This window comes from Limanda limanda, chromosome 23, assembly GCF_963576545.1.
Source record: "Limanda limanda chromosome 23, fLimLim1.1, whole genome shotgun sequence".
In the NCBI taxonomy this organism is placed as follows: Eukaryota; Metazoa; Chordata; class Actinopteri; order Pleuronectiformes; family Pleuronectidae; genus Limanda; species Limanda limanda.
In genome coordinates, this window is record NC_083658.1 from 6319097 (window position 1) to 6336744 (window position 17648).

The 17648-nt window shown below is 45.6% G+C and overlaps 2 protein-coding genes across 2 annotated transcripts; both read left to right on the forward strand.

Annotated features, from left to right (window-relative positions):
• The first annotated feature begins 584 nt into the window (after positions 1-584).
• Positions 585-10312, forward strand: LOC132996579 (ras-related protein Rap-2a-like). Its single transcript, XM_061066884.1, has 2 exons — positions 585-898; positions 10075-10312. The coding sequence occupies exons 1-2, from the start codon at positions 585-587 to the stop codon at positions 10310-10312; spliced, it is 552 nt and encodes a 183-aa protein (XP_060922867.1).
• A 2118-nt stretch (positions 10313-12430) lies between these two features.
• mrpl39 (mitochondrial ribosomal protein L39) lies at positions 12431-17648 on the forward strand. Its single transcript, XM_061066883.1, has 10 exons — positions 12431-12583; positions 13552-13761; positions 13873-14012; positions 14132-14231; positions 14418-14485; positions 14750-14862; positions 14973-15038; positions 15152-15305; positions 15658-15705; positions 17485-17648. Exons 1-10 carry the CDS (start codon positions 12547-12549, stop codon positions 17560-17562), a joined length of 1014 nt encoding a protein of 337 aa, XP_060922866.1. The 5' UTR covers positions 12431-12546; the 3' UTR covers positions 17563-17648.

The following is a 17648-nucleotide window of genomic DNA, read 5'->3' on the forward strand; positions in this document are numbered from 1 at the left end:
ACAAAATCCTTCTAGTATGTATAACATATTGCACAATATTTCTCTATTTTTTCTTTATGCACAAACACACCACAGCAATGCTGTTTGTCACAACCTGCATCCCTCCCTGTCCACCCTCTGCTGTGTCTGTATATGTCTGTATGTGTGTGTGTGTGTGTGTGCGTGGCACTGATCACCTCCCATACCGCCCAGGAACTAGACGGACCCGGTGGATGCAGCAGTTCCAGAGGCGTGGATTCCCTCTGTTCCTCCTCCAGGACGAAGCCGGCTCTTGCAGCACAGCAATGCGGCGCTAGCCCGCTGTCCGGCCGGCACAGAAAAAGATGGTTTCTAATAATAGCCGATCTTATTTCTACCACGCCTTGTTGCATTATGGATGCCTGTGGACTGGTGTCCCCTCGAGGTAGCGTGGGACCGTCTCAGTGAGTCTGTCTCGGGGCTAAATGCTCCAGCATCCTCCGGAGCTCCAGAGCCGATCACCTACCGGAGGATCCGCCGCGCCCAGCCCGAGTCCAGGCTCCTGCTCGGCGGGGATGCTTCTCGTCTGAAGCCCTGGTTCCCCCCCCTGCACATGCCGGAGAGCCATGCGGGAGTATAAGGTGGTGGTGCTGGGCAGCGGCGGCGTGGGCAAGTCCGCCCTCACCGTGCAGTTCGTCACCGGGACCTTCATCGAGAAGTACGACCCCACCATCGAGGATTTCTACAGAAAGGAGATCGAGGTGGACTCGTCCCCGTCCGTGCTGGAGATCCTGGACACGGCCGGGACCGAGCAGTTCGCCTCCATGCGGGACCTGTACATCAGGAACGGCCAGGGCTTCATCCTGGTCTACAGCCTGGTGAACCAGCAGAGCTTCCAGGACATCAAGCCCATGAGAGACCAGATCATCCGGGTCAAGAGGTGAGACACGGTCCTCTTTACTGTGAGGTCTCATATAAACACTCTCATGCAGTAGAGGAGGAGAGGAGAGGGGATGGAAGGGTTCTAGGCCCCTCAGCTGCTTCCTGGCCCCCAGGAGATGGTGATGGGGGAAAAAGCCGCAATCATAATATTTGATCTCATCCTTAAATCACATTTTTTTTTATATCATTTCATGCAATTCATTTCATATTTTGTGTTAAAAAATGTGTTTAGACATTCGTGATGTTGCTGGAGTTCCACCCGGAGCCTCCTGAGAGACCCTAACAGTGGGAAGTCTAGACAGACAGACAGAGAGACAGACAGACGGATAGATGGATAGATGGATAGATGGAGGGATGGACAGACAGACAGACACACAGACAGACGGATAGATAGATAGATAGATAGATAGATAGATAGATAGATAGATAGATAGATAGATAGATAGATAGATAGATAGATAGATAGATAGATAGATAGATAGACAGATGAATAGATGGATGGATGGATGGATGGAGGGATGGACAGACAGACAGACACACAGATAGATAGATAGATAGATAGATAGATAGATAGATAGATAGATAGATAGATGGATGGATGGATGGATGGATGGATGGATGGATGGATGGATGGATAGATAGATGAATAGATGCATGGATGGATAGATAGATGGATAGATGGATGGATGGAGGGATGATAGATAGATAGATGAATAGATGCATGGATGGATGATGGATAGATAGATAGATGAATAGATGCATGGACGGATAGATGGATAGATAGATAGATGGATAGACAGATAGATGGATGGATGGATAGAGGGATGGGTAGATGGATGGAGGGATGGATAGATGAATACATGGATGGAGGGATAGATGGATGGATAGATAGATGGATAGATGGATGCATGGATGGATAGATAGATGGATAGATGGATGGATGGATGGATGGATGGATAGAGGGATAGATAGACAGATAAATGGATGGATGGAGGGATGGATGCTTAAAAGCCCCTGGAACCTCCCAAAAGTACCCTCCACTTGGAAAGCCCCCAAAAGACAGATGGACAGAAATATGGACAGAATAAAATCCTGTGATTTCTTCTTCTTCTTTTAAACTCAAGTGATCTCACATCCTCTCATTCCTCCCTCCCTCCTCCCTCCTCCCTCCCTCCTCTCCTCCCTCCCTCCTCCTCTCCTCCTCCCTCTCCTTCGTGAGAAGCGGCGCCCGGCTCATATGTTCCTCATCAGAGCCCAGCTGCGGCTCACCTGTCACACATCAACCCGCTGAACTCCGGCTGGGTTTGATGTCCTCGCCCCCCCCCTCGATCACATGACTCACTCAGGAAGACTCTGATCGGCGCCGTCCATTACTCCACCAACCCACTGAGCTCTTCCCAGGACGGAGGGAGACAGAGTGGAAGAGAAAAGCTTTTAGAGATTTATGTATATGCACGATTTTTTATCACAGTTTGCAAGATCAAAGTTTCTTTTTAGCTCTACAGGACAAATATATAATATATAATTAGGTCACACGAGGGCAAAAAGATATTTGCTTTAGAAATCACTTGTGTTGAAACCTTTATGTCTGTAATTTACGACACAGTTACAATCCTAGAATTCAGCTTCACTTCATATTTCAAAGTTTAAAAAATACAGTATGTCCTGGACCTGGTCGACGTTGCTGCTCATGATGTCAGCTTTCAAAATAAAAGCCTAAAATACTTAAAAATAAAATACAAAAACATCAAATTTAGGTATCGAACAGTCCAGTGGCCACTTACATTTCATTGATCGGTATTCGTCATTCTTTCTTGAATATTTGTGGGAGGGGGTGGAGAAAGACCTATGGAAGAACTCAACATATTTTGGTGCGATTAAGGGGGTGACACCACAATTGAGGACTTCCTGTTTGACCCCGAACCCACTGGCCTGGAGTCTTCTCTCCCAACGAGCCGACTGAAGTTCATGACGTCTCCTCTGAGAAAAAATTCAAAGGCTAATTCAATTCCAGCCCTCGTGGGTAGAAGGTTTAATCTGATCCGAGTCGGTACTTGATGATTTTTTTCTTCTTCCCCTCAGTTCCCTCCTTTCCATCGCTCGAGGCCGTGGCACGTTTATTTACCTCGCTGCATATTGTCTCACAATAATTTATGATTTGATGTTTGGAGTTTGGTGCAGTGCTTCTCCAGCTGCGTCCCTGTGTGGCTCAGACGTCACGGGGCCGAGTGGAAGCAGGAGAGCGTCACGGCCGGCGAGGCGCGGCAGGGACGGATGCATGAGGGAACTCCTATGAAATGAATAATATAAAGATGGGATAGAACTGTTCTCTGCCGCCGCCAGCCAGACGCCACCCGGAGCAGCTTCCTCCACTGCAGCAGCCGCCACTGTCCTCAAGTGTGTGTGTAAATAATTCATACTTTTATTTCACACTGCTATGCGCTGGAAGTGGGGATTGTCTCCTTACATGCAAACCCGTGAATAAATAAATCCTCTTAAACATTTCACGGTGACCAAAAGCCATATTATCATTTTAGGATTTGATTAATTATTGATCCCGACAGAGATGTTTGTCAGGGAGGGAATAATTTGATATGTAATCAACAGAAAATATAACCTAATTCATTTATTTCGACATAAAATTGTCAAATTTGTCACAATCTTGCACGTGATACTTATTGAGAGTAGGGTTGCAAAATTCTGGGAATATTCAAAGTTGGAAACTTTCCATGGGAATTAACGGGAATTAACAGGAATAAACTGGAAATGTTGTGGGTAATTTATACTAACTGTATTGACCTTGTCATATACAGACATAAATATAAACATTTTGTTTTGTCATAGGCTGATTTGAGCCCTGAGGAAACTTTGGGCACTTGACTATATGCTTCTGCATCGTTGTGTCATTCTTAACATAGGTCTTTGCACAGTATTTGCAAATGTACACAGCCTTTCCTTCTACATTGGATGGGGTGAAATGTCTCCACACATGAGAGAGTGCACGTGGCATTGTTCTGTAGAATAAGATGAGAAAAAAGTTTGTAAAAAAACACTAATGCAATGCCAGAGATATAAATGGTTAGCCAAACAATTATACAATTGATGGATAAATGAATGGAAACAGGCTAGATGAACAATCCTCAATCAGCATGCTAATATATTTTCCCAGTAATATCATCGAATCTTACCTGACTAGTCCTGCACACTACAGCAGGCCTCTATAGCCCTGCTGTAGAGTGAAGGATGCTGGGAGTTATCTGTGCAAGTGATGGAAGAATGCACAGTGGAGGCGTTTGCTGCATTCCATACATCTTTAAAATAGAGTTTTGAATTATGTTTTTATTGCTCAGCGTTTAATTTGCATATTATTATTTTTTCAAAATTCCCGAGCTAAACTTCCCAAGGAAAGTTTCCGGAAATATTCCGTAAATTTACCGGAAAGTTTCCACCCCTTTGCAACCCTAATTGAGGGCCTCTCAAAGTGAACCCCCCTTAGGAAGCTGCAAGGCGGACTGTAATATCTCTATCGGTTCATTCCAGGACTGGAGGAGCCGGCTCATCTGGTCAGTCGAACACTGACTCAAGCCCCTGGGAGTCCATCCTTAATAACAGCGCCTCCTGGTTGCCATTAGCTGTCTCCAGGAGATCAGCCTCCCTCCTCCCAAAACTTCTTGCTGATCCAGCAGCAGGAACCACAAAGAGACACAACATGTGCCCACTCACCAGAACTTAACAAGAGTTGTGTTGGGTTGGAAGCCAAGAAGACAGCCGGCCTCCATTAGGGAGCCATATAACCCAGAATGCTTATGCAGGGCTCCTTGTGGGGGGGGTGGGGGTGGGAAGCATGAGAGAAAGAAGTGAGACCCTGTGTGTTGTTGTGCTGTGTGCGGTGCAGGTGGCTCCCAGCCACGGCCTCTTGCTGAGACAGGCTGTTCCTGCCTCGCACGAGTCCTGAATCACTGCGTCGACTTGATTTGTGAAAGTGCAGCGAGAAGCAGGAAGGGAGGGAGGAGAGAGTGGTTTGAATTCAAGCACTAATTAGCTATTAGTCCTACTGACAGATCACAGGTTTGATTCCACTGACACGTCGGTTTCATCGGCTGGATGTAAAGGTGGACGACACGTCTCTACTTCCTCCCTCCATCCAGAAATGAAGCTAAAGTATCCCGGAGACTAGGGTCTGTGCCGTAGCGATCGAGGGGGTGGAGCCGCAGTCACGTGGTCATGCCGACGCCCACGCTCGACCAATCACGAGTCAGTCTCAGCTCCCAATCATGACGTTAAACCGCGTTTTTCTACAGCCTCTAATAACTAATAAAAATCAAACCTCAGTGTGACGAGAGCTACTTTAAAGTATTAGTTCTGTCCGATGTCCCATTAATTAACATGGAGGAGACGGGATGTGCAGCCTCTGCTGCAGCGGCTCGAGTTTACAAGGAATCAATCTTCTCCTCTAACTGTCGGCAACAAAGGACTAAGTGTATTTCCCGATACTTTTACTGCCTCTGTGTTTTGTTGTGTACTATGAGCTGCTCGGTGGAGTGGAAGCCTGATACTTACATTTCAGAGTGGAAGCCGATACGAGCTCAACAAAACACATCTGTCATGTCAAAATGATTTTTATCTGCAATAATATTTAGGAAGAAAGGAATTCTGATGTAACTGCATAATACAGACAGTTAGTATAGTTATACTTCTAAATCCAGCATAAGGAAAGTCAGAGGATAAATGGATTATACACTGCTGTGATGGAATTTGTGCTTTTGGTTATATAGCTGAATAATTAGTGTATTTACTACACAAAATACTCTCCACAGACCCCTTTGCTATCAGTGCACACAGATCAGGGTGTCGCCCAGTGATCTCCTCACTGGCTTGTTAGGAGGAGGAAGAGGAGGAGGAGGAGGAAGAGGAGGAGGAGGAGGAGGAAGCACGTTGCCACGCTGCACTGATGCTGTGTCTAATAGCAGGAGGTGACCATCACGCACCACTGAGTGGGAGCCAGGGTGGAGCGGTGAGAACTACGTTTCCCAGGGGGCACGTTGGTGTAAAGGTACAAAGGCAACTCCCCGACCTCAGGCTTTTAGCGTTCGCCATCGGGGGGGGAGGTGAGGGAGAGAGAGAGTTGTTGAAAACATGAGAGGAGAAGAGCCACCAGCAAAGTGCTTGTTGTTGTTGGTGTGTGAAGTGCTCGGACTTAACGTATTTACGGCGCTAAGTGTTCTCACCGTGCGGCGCCATTCATCACATTCAGCTCGGACCCGGAGCCGTTAGAGGACACATCTGGAAACACATCTGTGCATCGTTCCAAACCGATCTGAGAGGAGTGGGACTTTCCCAGATTGTTTTTCGAAAACCAAAAGCATAAATCAGAGAATTGTCACAAAATGAAGCTTAATTCGTGCTGCAAAAAAATTCCCCTTTTGTTTCCCTAAACGTTTCGCAAACAGATTTATTTATTTGGGTAGAATCGCTTTTGCCTCGATCTGGCAATCTGGGAGTTCCCTCATTTAGATGATTGTCAGCTTGAGATTCCAGATCCCAGCGGAACATTTAAAGCGCGACAACATCAGTGAGGAGGTATTTTAGGGTCGAACAGGAAGTTGACAGAGTGGTGGACGTGGATGTGTCGCACTTTCTACTCTGAGGTCATTGGAGCCTGGTTCCAGATCTCGGAGATATGTACACTTTTAACTTGTGTACGTATATTATACAAAATGTTTGCAGCAATGTTCAGAGAAATCCACTTTTTTATCCGAGGAAACAGGACGTTAGGTTTTTTTAAAGTTGTTTTTTAAACTCACGTCTTTATTTCCCACTTTGAATTGTTTCCTTCATTTAACTTCTCGGAACAGCAGTAAAACTAACGAGCCTCTGTACGCATTAAACTATACAGCGTTTACATCTGAAGTGAAGGAAAGTGCAGAGACGCTGCTGCACCATTAAAGATGGAAATGAAGCTTTGGGGGTTTCATCATAAAAAAAAAAAAAAACAACAGACTCTGAAAACCTTCTCCATCTGCTGTGCAGGCCCTGGCTCTGTCTGTTTATCACAGGAATGTTTGTTATGTTGTTTTCTTCCTCTCGCCCCGAACGCCTCAGCGCCTCGGAAACATCGGAGAAGCTTTGTTCTCCTGCAGTGTGACAACCTCTGGGGAGTTAACACAACGTATAGGATCTGTGACTCCTCTGTCCCGGGCGTGAAGCGGTGTCACCCAATGCAGCAGATCCAGCTATTAATTAACAGCAGATGCAGGGCGAGCGGGGGGGCGGCCGCCGGGGCTGCAGAGGGAGAGAAAAAGCCTGACTTCTCTTTTTTGTAATTCGTAAATGTGTGTTTATCGTTGCTGTGGGGCCTCGTGAAAGCAGGTAAGTGGAGTGGATGCACAGCAGGAAGCATTAATAAGGCTGTCGTGCCCCGAGGAGAAGTGGAAAATGTGGAGTTATAAACACTGATTCTCTGTGTGAGTGTGTGTGTGTGTGTGTGTGTGTGGGAGAGGGTTTGTGTGTGTTTGCCTTTTACCCAACAGCTGGAATAACACCCTGCAGAGCCGAGGCAATGGCAGCAGCGGGTTCCTGTGTGTTTTAAAGGTCAAAGATAAAGATTCCACTTTTATTATGAGGGAGGTAGGGATTCGGAACCTGTGGCGTTTCGGTACAGATCTTTAACTTGTGCTCGACCAATCACGAGTAAGTCCCAGCTGTCAATCATAATGTTTCACCCCATTTAGTAGCAATTCGGCAAGATGAATAATGTATTAAACGTACGCTTTGACTTTTTAATTGATCCATGTCCCACCCACTAACGCGGAGGAGGCAGGATTTATGTGAAGGTGATTTGGCTTCACCTTCAGGAAGCTGCCATCTTTATACACATGATAGATATTCAGCGTGTGGCTCCTGTAGCCGAACACAGTTTCATTCTCTCGGTATGATCCTGTTGTTCTTTTCTCCACAGACACCCCCCACAGATTTTCTTTTAATATCCATATCTCTGTATAATCTCCCGAGCCGTCAGCCACCTGCTGCTGCCTGTTCCATAAATCTAACGCCACTTCTCTCTCGCCGCGTTTTTGCATATTCATATTCATGCAGCCTCTCGTTTCAGCCAAGCAATCCAAACACGTTCCAAGTGTGCTGGTAATTCCCAGAATGCACGGCTGCCAGCTACTGGTGCTGGACCAGTTACAAGTTGTGGTTTCCTCCTGTTTTATATTTGTACAGTAAGTTCAGTAAACACAGCACAGGCAGAGAGTAAACACCAGTAGAGCCATGGATGCTTTTGAGGGGATTATGGGTAAAACGCTGAGAACGCAAGTATTCACCAATTATTTGAAGTATAAGTACTCCAGTGAAAACATACACCACTACAAGAAATATCTACTATCAGGGAAAACTGCATTTTTTTGGCCACTTGGTGTTCATTTCAGATAATAACTCTACTTGACCTCTGTTTTGGTTTCCATCCGCTTGCTTCTTCTTTCAATTTCCACGTTTCTTTTTAATTTCTTCCTTTCCATGGAATTCTGATTAGTGCAGCTTTAGAGTTTTCAAAATAAAAGCATTAATTATGGAGAACAACATCTGTCAGTGTTGTGGAATCAGCTTCTTTGCACAGGAAGATGTGAACAGTGTTTAAATGGTGTAGCCTGGTGAGAAGTTTTATACATAAATCAAATATCTTAGTCTATATATGTGATATTTTCCTGGTTAAATAACAATAGGACCTGTAACCCTGTGACTCTGACTCTGACTGACGTGTTATTCAATGACACATGATATCAGCCTGTAAATCCCTCTGGGGCGACTTTCCCTCCTGCTGCTCGGAGCCGTTTCACTTTCCCCTCATCTATCCTTGGAGGGAGGGGGCTCGTGTTTTGATGCTCCCACCACCGCCACCGCCACCGCCCCCCCGGAGACGCTGGCCCTCCCTGTGTCTTTGTAGTTATATATAGAGTCTCTCCTGTGAGGCTGTCAGGTTGCGTTTGTCTCTCCTCGTTCACACTTCACACCCGACGCACTCCGGCTTCTCCCGACACACGAGATCCTCTCTCCTCTTATCGTCCCCGTTTTTTAATCATTTGCGCTTTTTGAGAAGTTCTGTGCAGAGTTCCTCCAGAGGGGGTCAGAGGTCAAGGACTCGCTCAAGGGCACTCGGGCAGGTGCTTCTGCGTCCTTCGCCATCCCTCACTTCCCCCCCCCCCCGGCTGAGCAGAGTGGCAGCAGCGGCCACCAGTTTGTGGATAAGAGCTCATTTCTGAATAGCACCAGCAGATCAATAAGCCGAGCTCGGGATGCACTTATCAATGACTGATGGTTGGAGGCCATTAGTTGGTGTGCGCCATTACCTGGAGTGAGAATACACACCCCCTCTGTAATCTGCTGTTATTTAATCCCAGAAAATATACTGAATAAGAAGGAAAATGTGTATATTTTATCTATCTCATTAAATATCCAGCTATTTAAATCAACATTACACACCTCACAGAGATACTTGTATAACTTCATCTCTGTGTTTTTCCCTTCAAGGATCTTTGCTCCTCCAAACTCTCTGTGTCTTCCAATCCACCGTAAATATCCACGCACACGAATCTAAATATGAAGTTGAAAATAGTTGTTTCCGACCTTCGCCTCCTCCGAGCACATTAGCTTCATTCAATTATTCAATAACCTGTTCCATTACTCTCCCGCAGCCTGGTTTCCTCGTGTCGACGGCCGACGGGGAGGAGCTCTGGGATCGCCGGCCGCACGCTGGGAGTGGGGGGGGCGGGGAGGAGGAGGAGAAAAGCTTTCTGATCCGTTAAGATGGAAAAGACGCAAAGTGGAGAGCTAATGATTTTGCACGAGGAATCCTGAGCCGGGTAAATGTGGAATAAATGTGGAATAAATTGAGCATTGAGAGGAGCCACTTTCTTTCTCTCTGTCCGTGCAATGACAGTTTCCTAATGGGACCTCCTGCTGGGATGGGGGTCTCCTGGGAAGCTGGGGCTGAATGGAGCTGCTCCATTGTGCATTGTTCCAATCGCTTATTGTTTCAGCATCTAACAAATACACTATGTAGGCCAATAACACACACACACTCACACTCATTGCCCTCTATCGGTATCAGGAAGTTCTCGTCCTCTCCTGTTTGGAACTCCTCCTCCTGACGTGACCTTTCCTCTTGTCTTCCAGGTACCAGCAGGTGCCCGTGGTGCTGGTGGGCAACAAGGTGGACCTGGAGGAGGAGCGGGAGGTGTCGCCCAGCGAGGGCCAGGCGCTCGCCGAGGACTGGGGCTGTCCCTTCATGGAGACGTCGGCCAAGAGCAAGACCATGGTGGACGAGCTGTTCGCCGAGATCGTCCGGCAGATGGACTTCTGCCCGCTGCCGGACCGGAGGGAGGCGTGCTGCCCGGCCTGCAGCGTCCAGTAGCGCCCCCTGCTGGCCTGCTGGGGGCGGGCGCCAGGGAGAGGATGGACTCATCGTTAGCTAGAATGAAGACGGAGGATGCTTTCACTTGTTTTGATCTAAAAGTTCGGGCCTTTGAGTTGGAAACGTAGGAACTCATGTAGCAGAGGTAGACGACCTTCAACTTTCATTACCGCTCCTCACACAGGGCGGAGTCCCCCCCCACTCCACCTCCCACGTCCATCACCCCCTCCCACACTGATTTTACAAGGTTGAACTTTCCTGGGTTTCCCGAAGGCAGCACGGTGCCAAAACCATCTCCAGAGCCATCGACAAAGCGGCTCAACGCTTCTCGGGGGAAGCCAGTCGTAGTGCTCAGCAGGGACAGAAGCGTTTTATCGGCAAACCCCGTTTTTTTTGTTTTGTCTGCTTGTGTCTTTTCTTTATTGCACTTTGGAGACTTGTTGTGACGGTGCCGGAACAATCACCGGGTGTCTGAGGGGATGTCACCACTGTGAGGGAGTCGTGCAGCGGGCCCGCCTGATGACGAATGAATGAACAGATGAACGAATGTCTAACCAAGAAAAGAAAAAGGAAACAGCACCTTTGGGGGAATTTCACTCGGAAGATCCCAAACGTTGACCTACTTGCGGAGGGGGGGGGGTGCATGGAGTCGTACTGTCACCACGCTGACGTCCAGTACAATCAATCTCACCCAAAGAGACGGCGGCCGGTGCATCGAGCGAGCGGCCGGTCGCCGGGACGGTTGTCTTCACACTTTACACTTTACAGACGATACAAATGCCTTGTTTCATTGTGTGGAGTGAACATCGGTGTCAGTGTGTAGTTCATTTTATCTTAAATCACGTCAGAAATGTCCGTGGGTCAATGTCAGAAACACTTATTTTCAACAAAAATAAACCTTTATGCACAAGTTTGTCGTGGTTGGTTTGTTGCTGGGGGGGCGTTGAATGTTTCCCTCTCTCTCTGCCTCAGCTTCCAGGTGATTTATGGTGTTTTGCTCCTGCGGCGTCGTGTCTGCCAGCCCCCCGGTGTCGTGCCGCTCCTGCTCCTGCTGTAGCTGATGATGATTCTGGTCCCGGACAATCCAAATAAGCATTTGTCAAATTCCACGTGCCATTAGGGAGCCGATTAGAGGGAGGACACGTGCGGGTCCTGAGCCAAGAGCTTGACTTTGGATTTTTGGAAAGTAACAAGAAAGAGAGAGTGAGGTGATTAAGAAATAAAGTGTGGAGGGACGACATAACTTATAAAAAAGTTACTGCAAGTGCCTGTAGAATTATCAAAGAAGTATAGGATGTATGTAAGAATAGTAAGGATAATTATTATTATGATAATATGAACTAAATAACTTGTTTTTATATTAAATTATATCATGTATTATTGTTTCTGTACTGAGGGAAACTTTTGTTAGTTTCTCTCTTCAGATTATAATGAAAATGCAGTTAAAGCTTAATTAAAACAAGAACCAACAGGAACACCTGCTAAATAAAACAGCAGTTAATTTTAAAAGAAGTATTGTAAGATGTATATAATGAGGACAAATATTATCTTTATAATTAACAAACACCATTATTATATTATATCACATCATATTATATTTTATATAATATATTATATTGTGTCTTTCTTGAGGGAAACTATGATTCTCTGTTATTTCTCCATGCAGATAAATGTATTCATTTCTAAAGTTCCCTTTATTCAAAAATAATTGAAATGAGGACTAACAGCGACACCTGCTGTCATAAACTATAACTGCAGTCGATTTAAAGTTAAAGAAATAGCAAAAGCGGCACCTGCTGTCATAATGTAAAACTGCAGTTCATTTTTAAAGTATTATTTCAAGGTATTTTTAAATGTATAAGTAAAGTAATTATTATATAAATTATACTAATAGTATATTATTAATAATATTAAGTCGTGAGAAAGCTGTATTTATACAGATAATGTATTTAATTCAGAGTAGAATCAGTACAATGCAAGTTCCCTTTATATATGAGCCGAATTGAAAAAGTCCCAACAGCGATGCCTGCTGTCGTAATGAATAACTGCAGTTTATTTTCTCCGGAACCTTTTCTAAACCTCAGGTCCTAGTTGCTCCCCGGACCTAAATACAGGTCGGACACAGAGCAGGCATGGCGTCCTTCAGCCTCTAACTGACTTTCCTCCGTCTGCTGCGGCTTCTCTTTCCGCTTCTGCTCGTTTTATTCCATAAGTCTGAAGATTTATCTGATAAAATGACGACGAGGACCGCGAGTCAACTTCTCCTTCGCGGTGAGTAGCTGCTGGTTTACCGGTGACAGGTTAGCGTTAGCATGGTAGCTAGCAGGGACAGCTCGTAGCTTCATGTTGCTCCAGTGGATAGAAAGACACACAACGTACATATTTGAGACAACAGACACACAACAGGCATCATAAATACAAGAGACACACAACAGGCATCATAAAGTAAACAGACATACAACAGACAACATTAGTACAGACCAGAGACATCATGTCATCACTTGACTCCCTGCACATTTACCTGCAGGACCTTAAAGTCAATTAACCAATCAATGCTCGTATTGCACCTTTCCTGTGTATTGTAATGCTTCATAGTTCATTCAATGATGAGCCAAGAATAAGATGAAACTATGAAAGATGACAATGAGATGCTCTAAAATATAAATGAAAAGCTTTATAATTTTGTATTTTACAATTAAATGTAGATATCCTGTTATATATTTGAAGACCAATGTCGTCTGTATGAATATGACAATGAAAGAACAAGGAAATGTTTGGACAATCTGAAGTGGTACATAGCTGTTAATATTGAGGTGATATAATATATAGTAATTGTTGATTTTCAATCATGAATACTGACGTCTGTAAATATACACTTAAATATATTTCCCATATTATAACACTCATTCTTGCCAGAAGTGCCTTTTGAGTACTTGATGCTTTATGTACTAATTTCTAGCCAACAAAGAGAAATTTTCAAAAAGTACAATGAATAGAAGAAGAAAAAATATATAATAATGTTAACGCTTTGTATAATATATCCAATTTAAAACATAGATGCAATTAATTATAATCTTAAACCCACATATCCCTGTTGTCATCCTGTGAGATTGGTTTCTACATAGCAGGGCGTCCACAGTCACATGAGAAATAACAAAACTTAATCTAAATGTACAATTGGTGACTTTCTTTAAAGCTGAACCTATCTCCCTCTCTCTCCCTCCTTTTGCTTTTCGCAGGTTATGCGTCCAGCGCCGCAGCCGCCGTGCGTCCAGCGGCGGCGGTGCTCCGCAGCCAGCGCAGCGCCGTCTTCTCCCGGGAGCAGGGCCGCCAGCGAGCGCTGTACCCGCGCATCGAGAAGATCGAGGTGTCCATGCGCGGCCCGGGGCTGGAGGGCACGCTGCTCGTCATGAACAGAGGGATCTCCACGCCGCTGAGCTGCGCCAGACGTAAGTGAGAGGGAATACAACCAATCTTCAGCTCTGTATGCATGTGTTTATGATGTGTTGCTACATGTAAATACTTGTTTTCTCATTTGATTTACTTCCTGCTTCCCTCAGACTTGACAGAGCATCATGTGACTAACTCGGCTCTGGCCCTGGTGGATGGCGAGCTGTGGCCGCTGCACCAGCCCCTCACCCGCTCCTGCTCTCTCACCCTGCTCTCATATAAGGACAGCGACCCAACGCTGGTCAACCAGGTACTTTACACATTTAAACTTTGTAAATGTCAACAAATATAAATATATTAAAGATTATTTTTTTAAAGCCTCTTCTTGTTGAGTCTGGACCGGTATTCATCTCTGTCTCGTGCTTCCAGGCCTACTGGCGCTCCTGTGCTGCCATGTTGGGTCAGGTGCTGGAGACGGCCTTTAAGGACGACTACACTGTGGAGCTGCTCAGCTCGCCAGAGGTGCCAGGTAGCTCCTCTTCATCTTCATCTCATTCAATCAGAGAGCAGTAGAATTTGTTTTTGACAGAAAGCATCAGTTAGACGTAGTGTCTGGTCCCAGACTGATCAGAACATCATTAAAAACAAGTGAAATTGTTGCAAAAGTTATTTTTTTTTAACCTTATTTGTATCCACGTCATGTGTTTCCCCACAGTCACTACAGGAGCCTTCTGCTGTGATGTGGCCCTCGACCCTCAGCTGGATTCATGGACACCCTCTGAGGTGTGTGAACTTCTTTCCATCTGTTTCACTTTCCTTATTAATCAATCAAATATCTTTATTTTTCTTCTTAGGGTCTGTAGTTTAGTCAAAAGCTTAAAGGCTTCATTTTGACCGTACTGGAGTAAGGTGATGGTAACCAATATCCCGACAAAGAAACCCTCACAGTCATTGTTTGGCCTAAATACAATAAAACAAAAGTTCCTCCTGTAAACCACGTCTTGAACCTCTCTCTCCATCCTCTTCTCTCCGTCCTCTTGTCTCCAGGAGACGCTGCGCTCCCTGACCCGAGCGGCCCAGCAGCTGATCCACCAGGACCTGGCCTGGGAGCCTCTGGAGGTGGTGCCGTCTGTGGCGCTGGAGCTTTTCTCACACAGCAGGTAAATTAGTTTTGTTTACCTCTAATACTCCTACTGTACATCTACATAGTCCTACTTCACTTGGCCACTGTGGATCCACCACAGCATTGAGCTTTATTTCTTGTTTCCAGGTTTAAACAGGAGGAGGTGGAAGAGAAAGCAGCACAAAATCCCAAAGGAACAGTGATGCTCTACAGGTGATACAACAAACTTATGCTCTATAACTTAATTTCTGTCTAATATTCTTAATATTATGTCACTACCTTGTTATATTTATCTATATCTAAAGAAGTGCACATTATTTATGTAGATGTGGCGACCATGTGATGTTGAGTGGGGGCCCTCTAGTGGCCAGGACAGGCCAGTGTTCCCAGTACGAGGTGACTGCTCTCCACAGCCTGGGACAGGGGCCCTGGGGCCTCCAGCGCCGGGCCCAGGGCCTGTCTCTGCCTCTGCAGCTGCAGGTAGGGACCTGGGAAATATGATGATGTAACACAGCGATAAATATTTTATTCCTACATATGAGACACTATTTTTAAGTTCATTTACAACACACATACTTTATTTTTTCACTTACATTTGAAGACTTAATTTCTTTCTTATTCACTGTCACCAAGGAAAAATCTGTTTCTTTTTGCGATGGTTTTCCATTAGATTATTAGTCAAATCTATTTTAGTATTGATAAGAAATAGTTAATGTTTCTCCTCATATCAATACTTGTCCTTTTATAAAGGCTCCGAAGGGAGAGGTGCAGTAAAATTACTTTATCGGTCCCTTGTCTCCAAGTCACGTCTTCTCTCTCTGTCTCTTCTCAGGCTCACCACACAGTCTGGAGGAAACTGCGGCGGCGAGCTGAGAAACTGGTAAGAACAGCAGATTTATCTGTTTTCTACCCGACGCACTCGTTCCCCGGCAGTGACGAGGCGAGGGGCTGTTGGCTGGATACCCCCCCCCCCCCCCCTGTGCTGCAGCCGCCACTTCCGATTTTCACACGGCAGCCAGAGGTTGAGATTTAACGCGGCTATTTTTATTGCTCTTCATTTATATTTTGGCAAAGAAACGAGTGAGGAGAGGCGGCGCGTGCTTCAGGAAGAAACCAGGTCTCATGAAGGACAAACCTTTTCTTTCTGATCTCAACATCAGAGGCACAAACACAAGCTCCAGATCCAAAGGAGGAGAAGTATTTTTAAATCTCTCCGGGTTCAAGCTGCTTTTGATCCTGACGTCGAGATTGATGCTGCGTCGACTCGGAGGGAGAAGCATAAATTCTTCACATTAAAACTAGGCTGTGGGTTAATTTTGGACTGAGCCATCTAGGCGAAACATATTTTGCTGCAGCCTTTTTCTGGCATTCTCTGCGCATTAGTGATTGCGTAATATGAAGGAAAAAAAAAACATGTACTCATTAATAGACACGCTTGATTTGGCAACTGATGACACACCGTGCTCTGTGGCCTACATTTTTATTTGCAGATATTCGGTTATTCCGGGGGAAATTGAATTAGAACTTTATTAGAGACAAATGTCTGAACGTCACAGTTGGACATTAAATGTGAAGAATGTTTCTGGGATGACGTCTTTCTGGCGTTTTTGTTTTTACAAGCCCAGGATTAGCATGCAGAGCTGAAACCCAGTCAGAGAGGACACTTCCATATTCTCACCTGCTGCAGTGATGTTGGCTGCTGGAGCACGAGACGTGGACAGAGGACAGCCGTCTCGTCCTCCCTCGGGTTTACACAGGCGCTTATCAGCAGAGTGAAGGAGAGAGAGCCGTTTGAAGGGCGTTTAAACCACCGTGTGTTCAGCATGTGGAGCAAATGAAACCTAATGCACATACTTTCCCTTCAGCAGCTCGTACATCACCACATGACTGTTTTTATAAAACCACAGGACGTTTTGTTTGTCTCGGTTTGTTCTGTGTTCCGCCGATAAAAAGCTCCAAGGACACAGTGTTTCCCCCATTGATATTCTACAAAGGCGTCAGGGATGATGCACGTCTATAAAGATTAGGTCTGGTTTTGATTATTTCTAGCTTTCATGATAACGCTGTGCTCGTTATTATAAATCCCAGATCGCTGCAACAAAGTCCAAAAGAGAAAAACCACCAGCGAGTAGATTTGATGTTGATAATTGAGCCACATTATCTGAAAACTTCAGTGTGTGCTTATGAAAAGTCACTAATAGTCCCTGAGTGTGCAGGAAAACTTCATCTGCAAAGTTATGTACATAAGTATAGAGAGAAAAGAGGTTTTAAACTCTTCTTTGTGTTTTAAAATGTCAACAGGTTTGTTGTTCTCTCTCCTCCGTCTGCATGTGTCACCGCTCACGCCTCTATCGGAGCAGCCAGGCGTGGGCGGGCCCGTCCTGCAGCCGGCTGCAGGCGGGGGGGAGGTATGTCCCCCGTCTGCCTCCAGCTGGCGCTCGCACACGGCCGCCCACACTGCAAACAGATTCTCCCAAATTTTCTCTGTGGGGGGGGGGCAGCATCGTGCCCCGACAACCTCTCCGTGGACGTGTCCTTTTAAAGACTGTCTTTAAGCTCTTTCTGCTTTGTCGAACTTTTACAAAAGACAGAAACAGCTCCGAGAGAGACAATGTTATTATTATTATTATTAAAGTTGACATTTTCTTCTTTTGCACAGGTGGAGCTGCCGAAACCGGAGGAAGTGACCCCACCCTCACTTCCTGTCTCCGAGCCGCCGGCGACGACCTCTGCGTAACCTTCCACACACACACACACACATCCACTGGTGTCCCTCTGTATTCTGTTGTTCAATAAATGTGTGAAAACAAACTCGTAACAAAA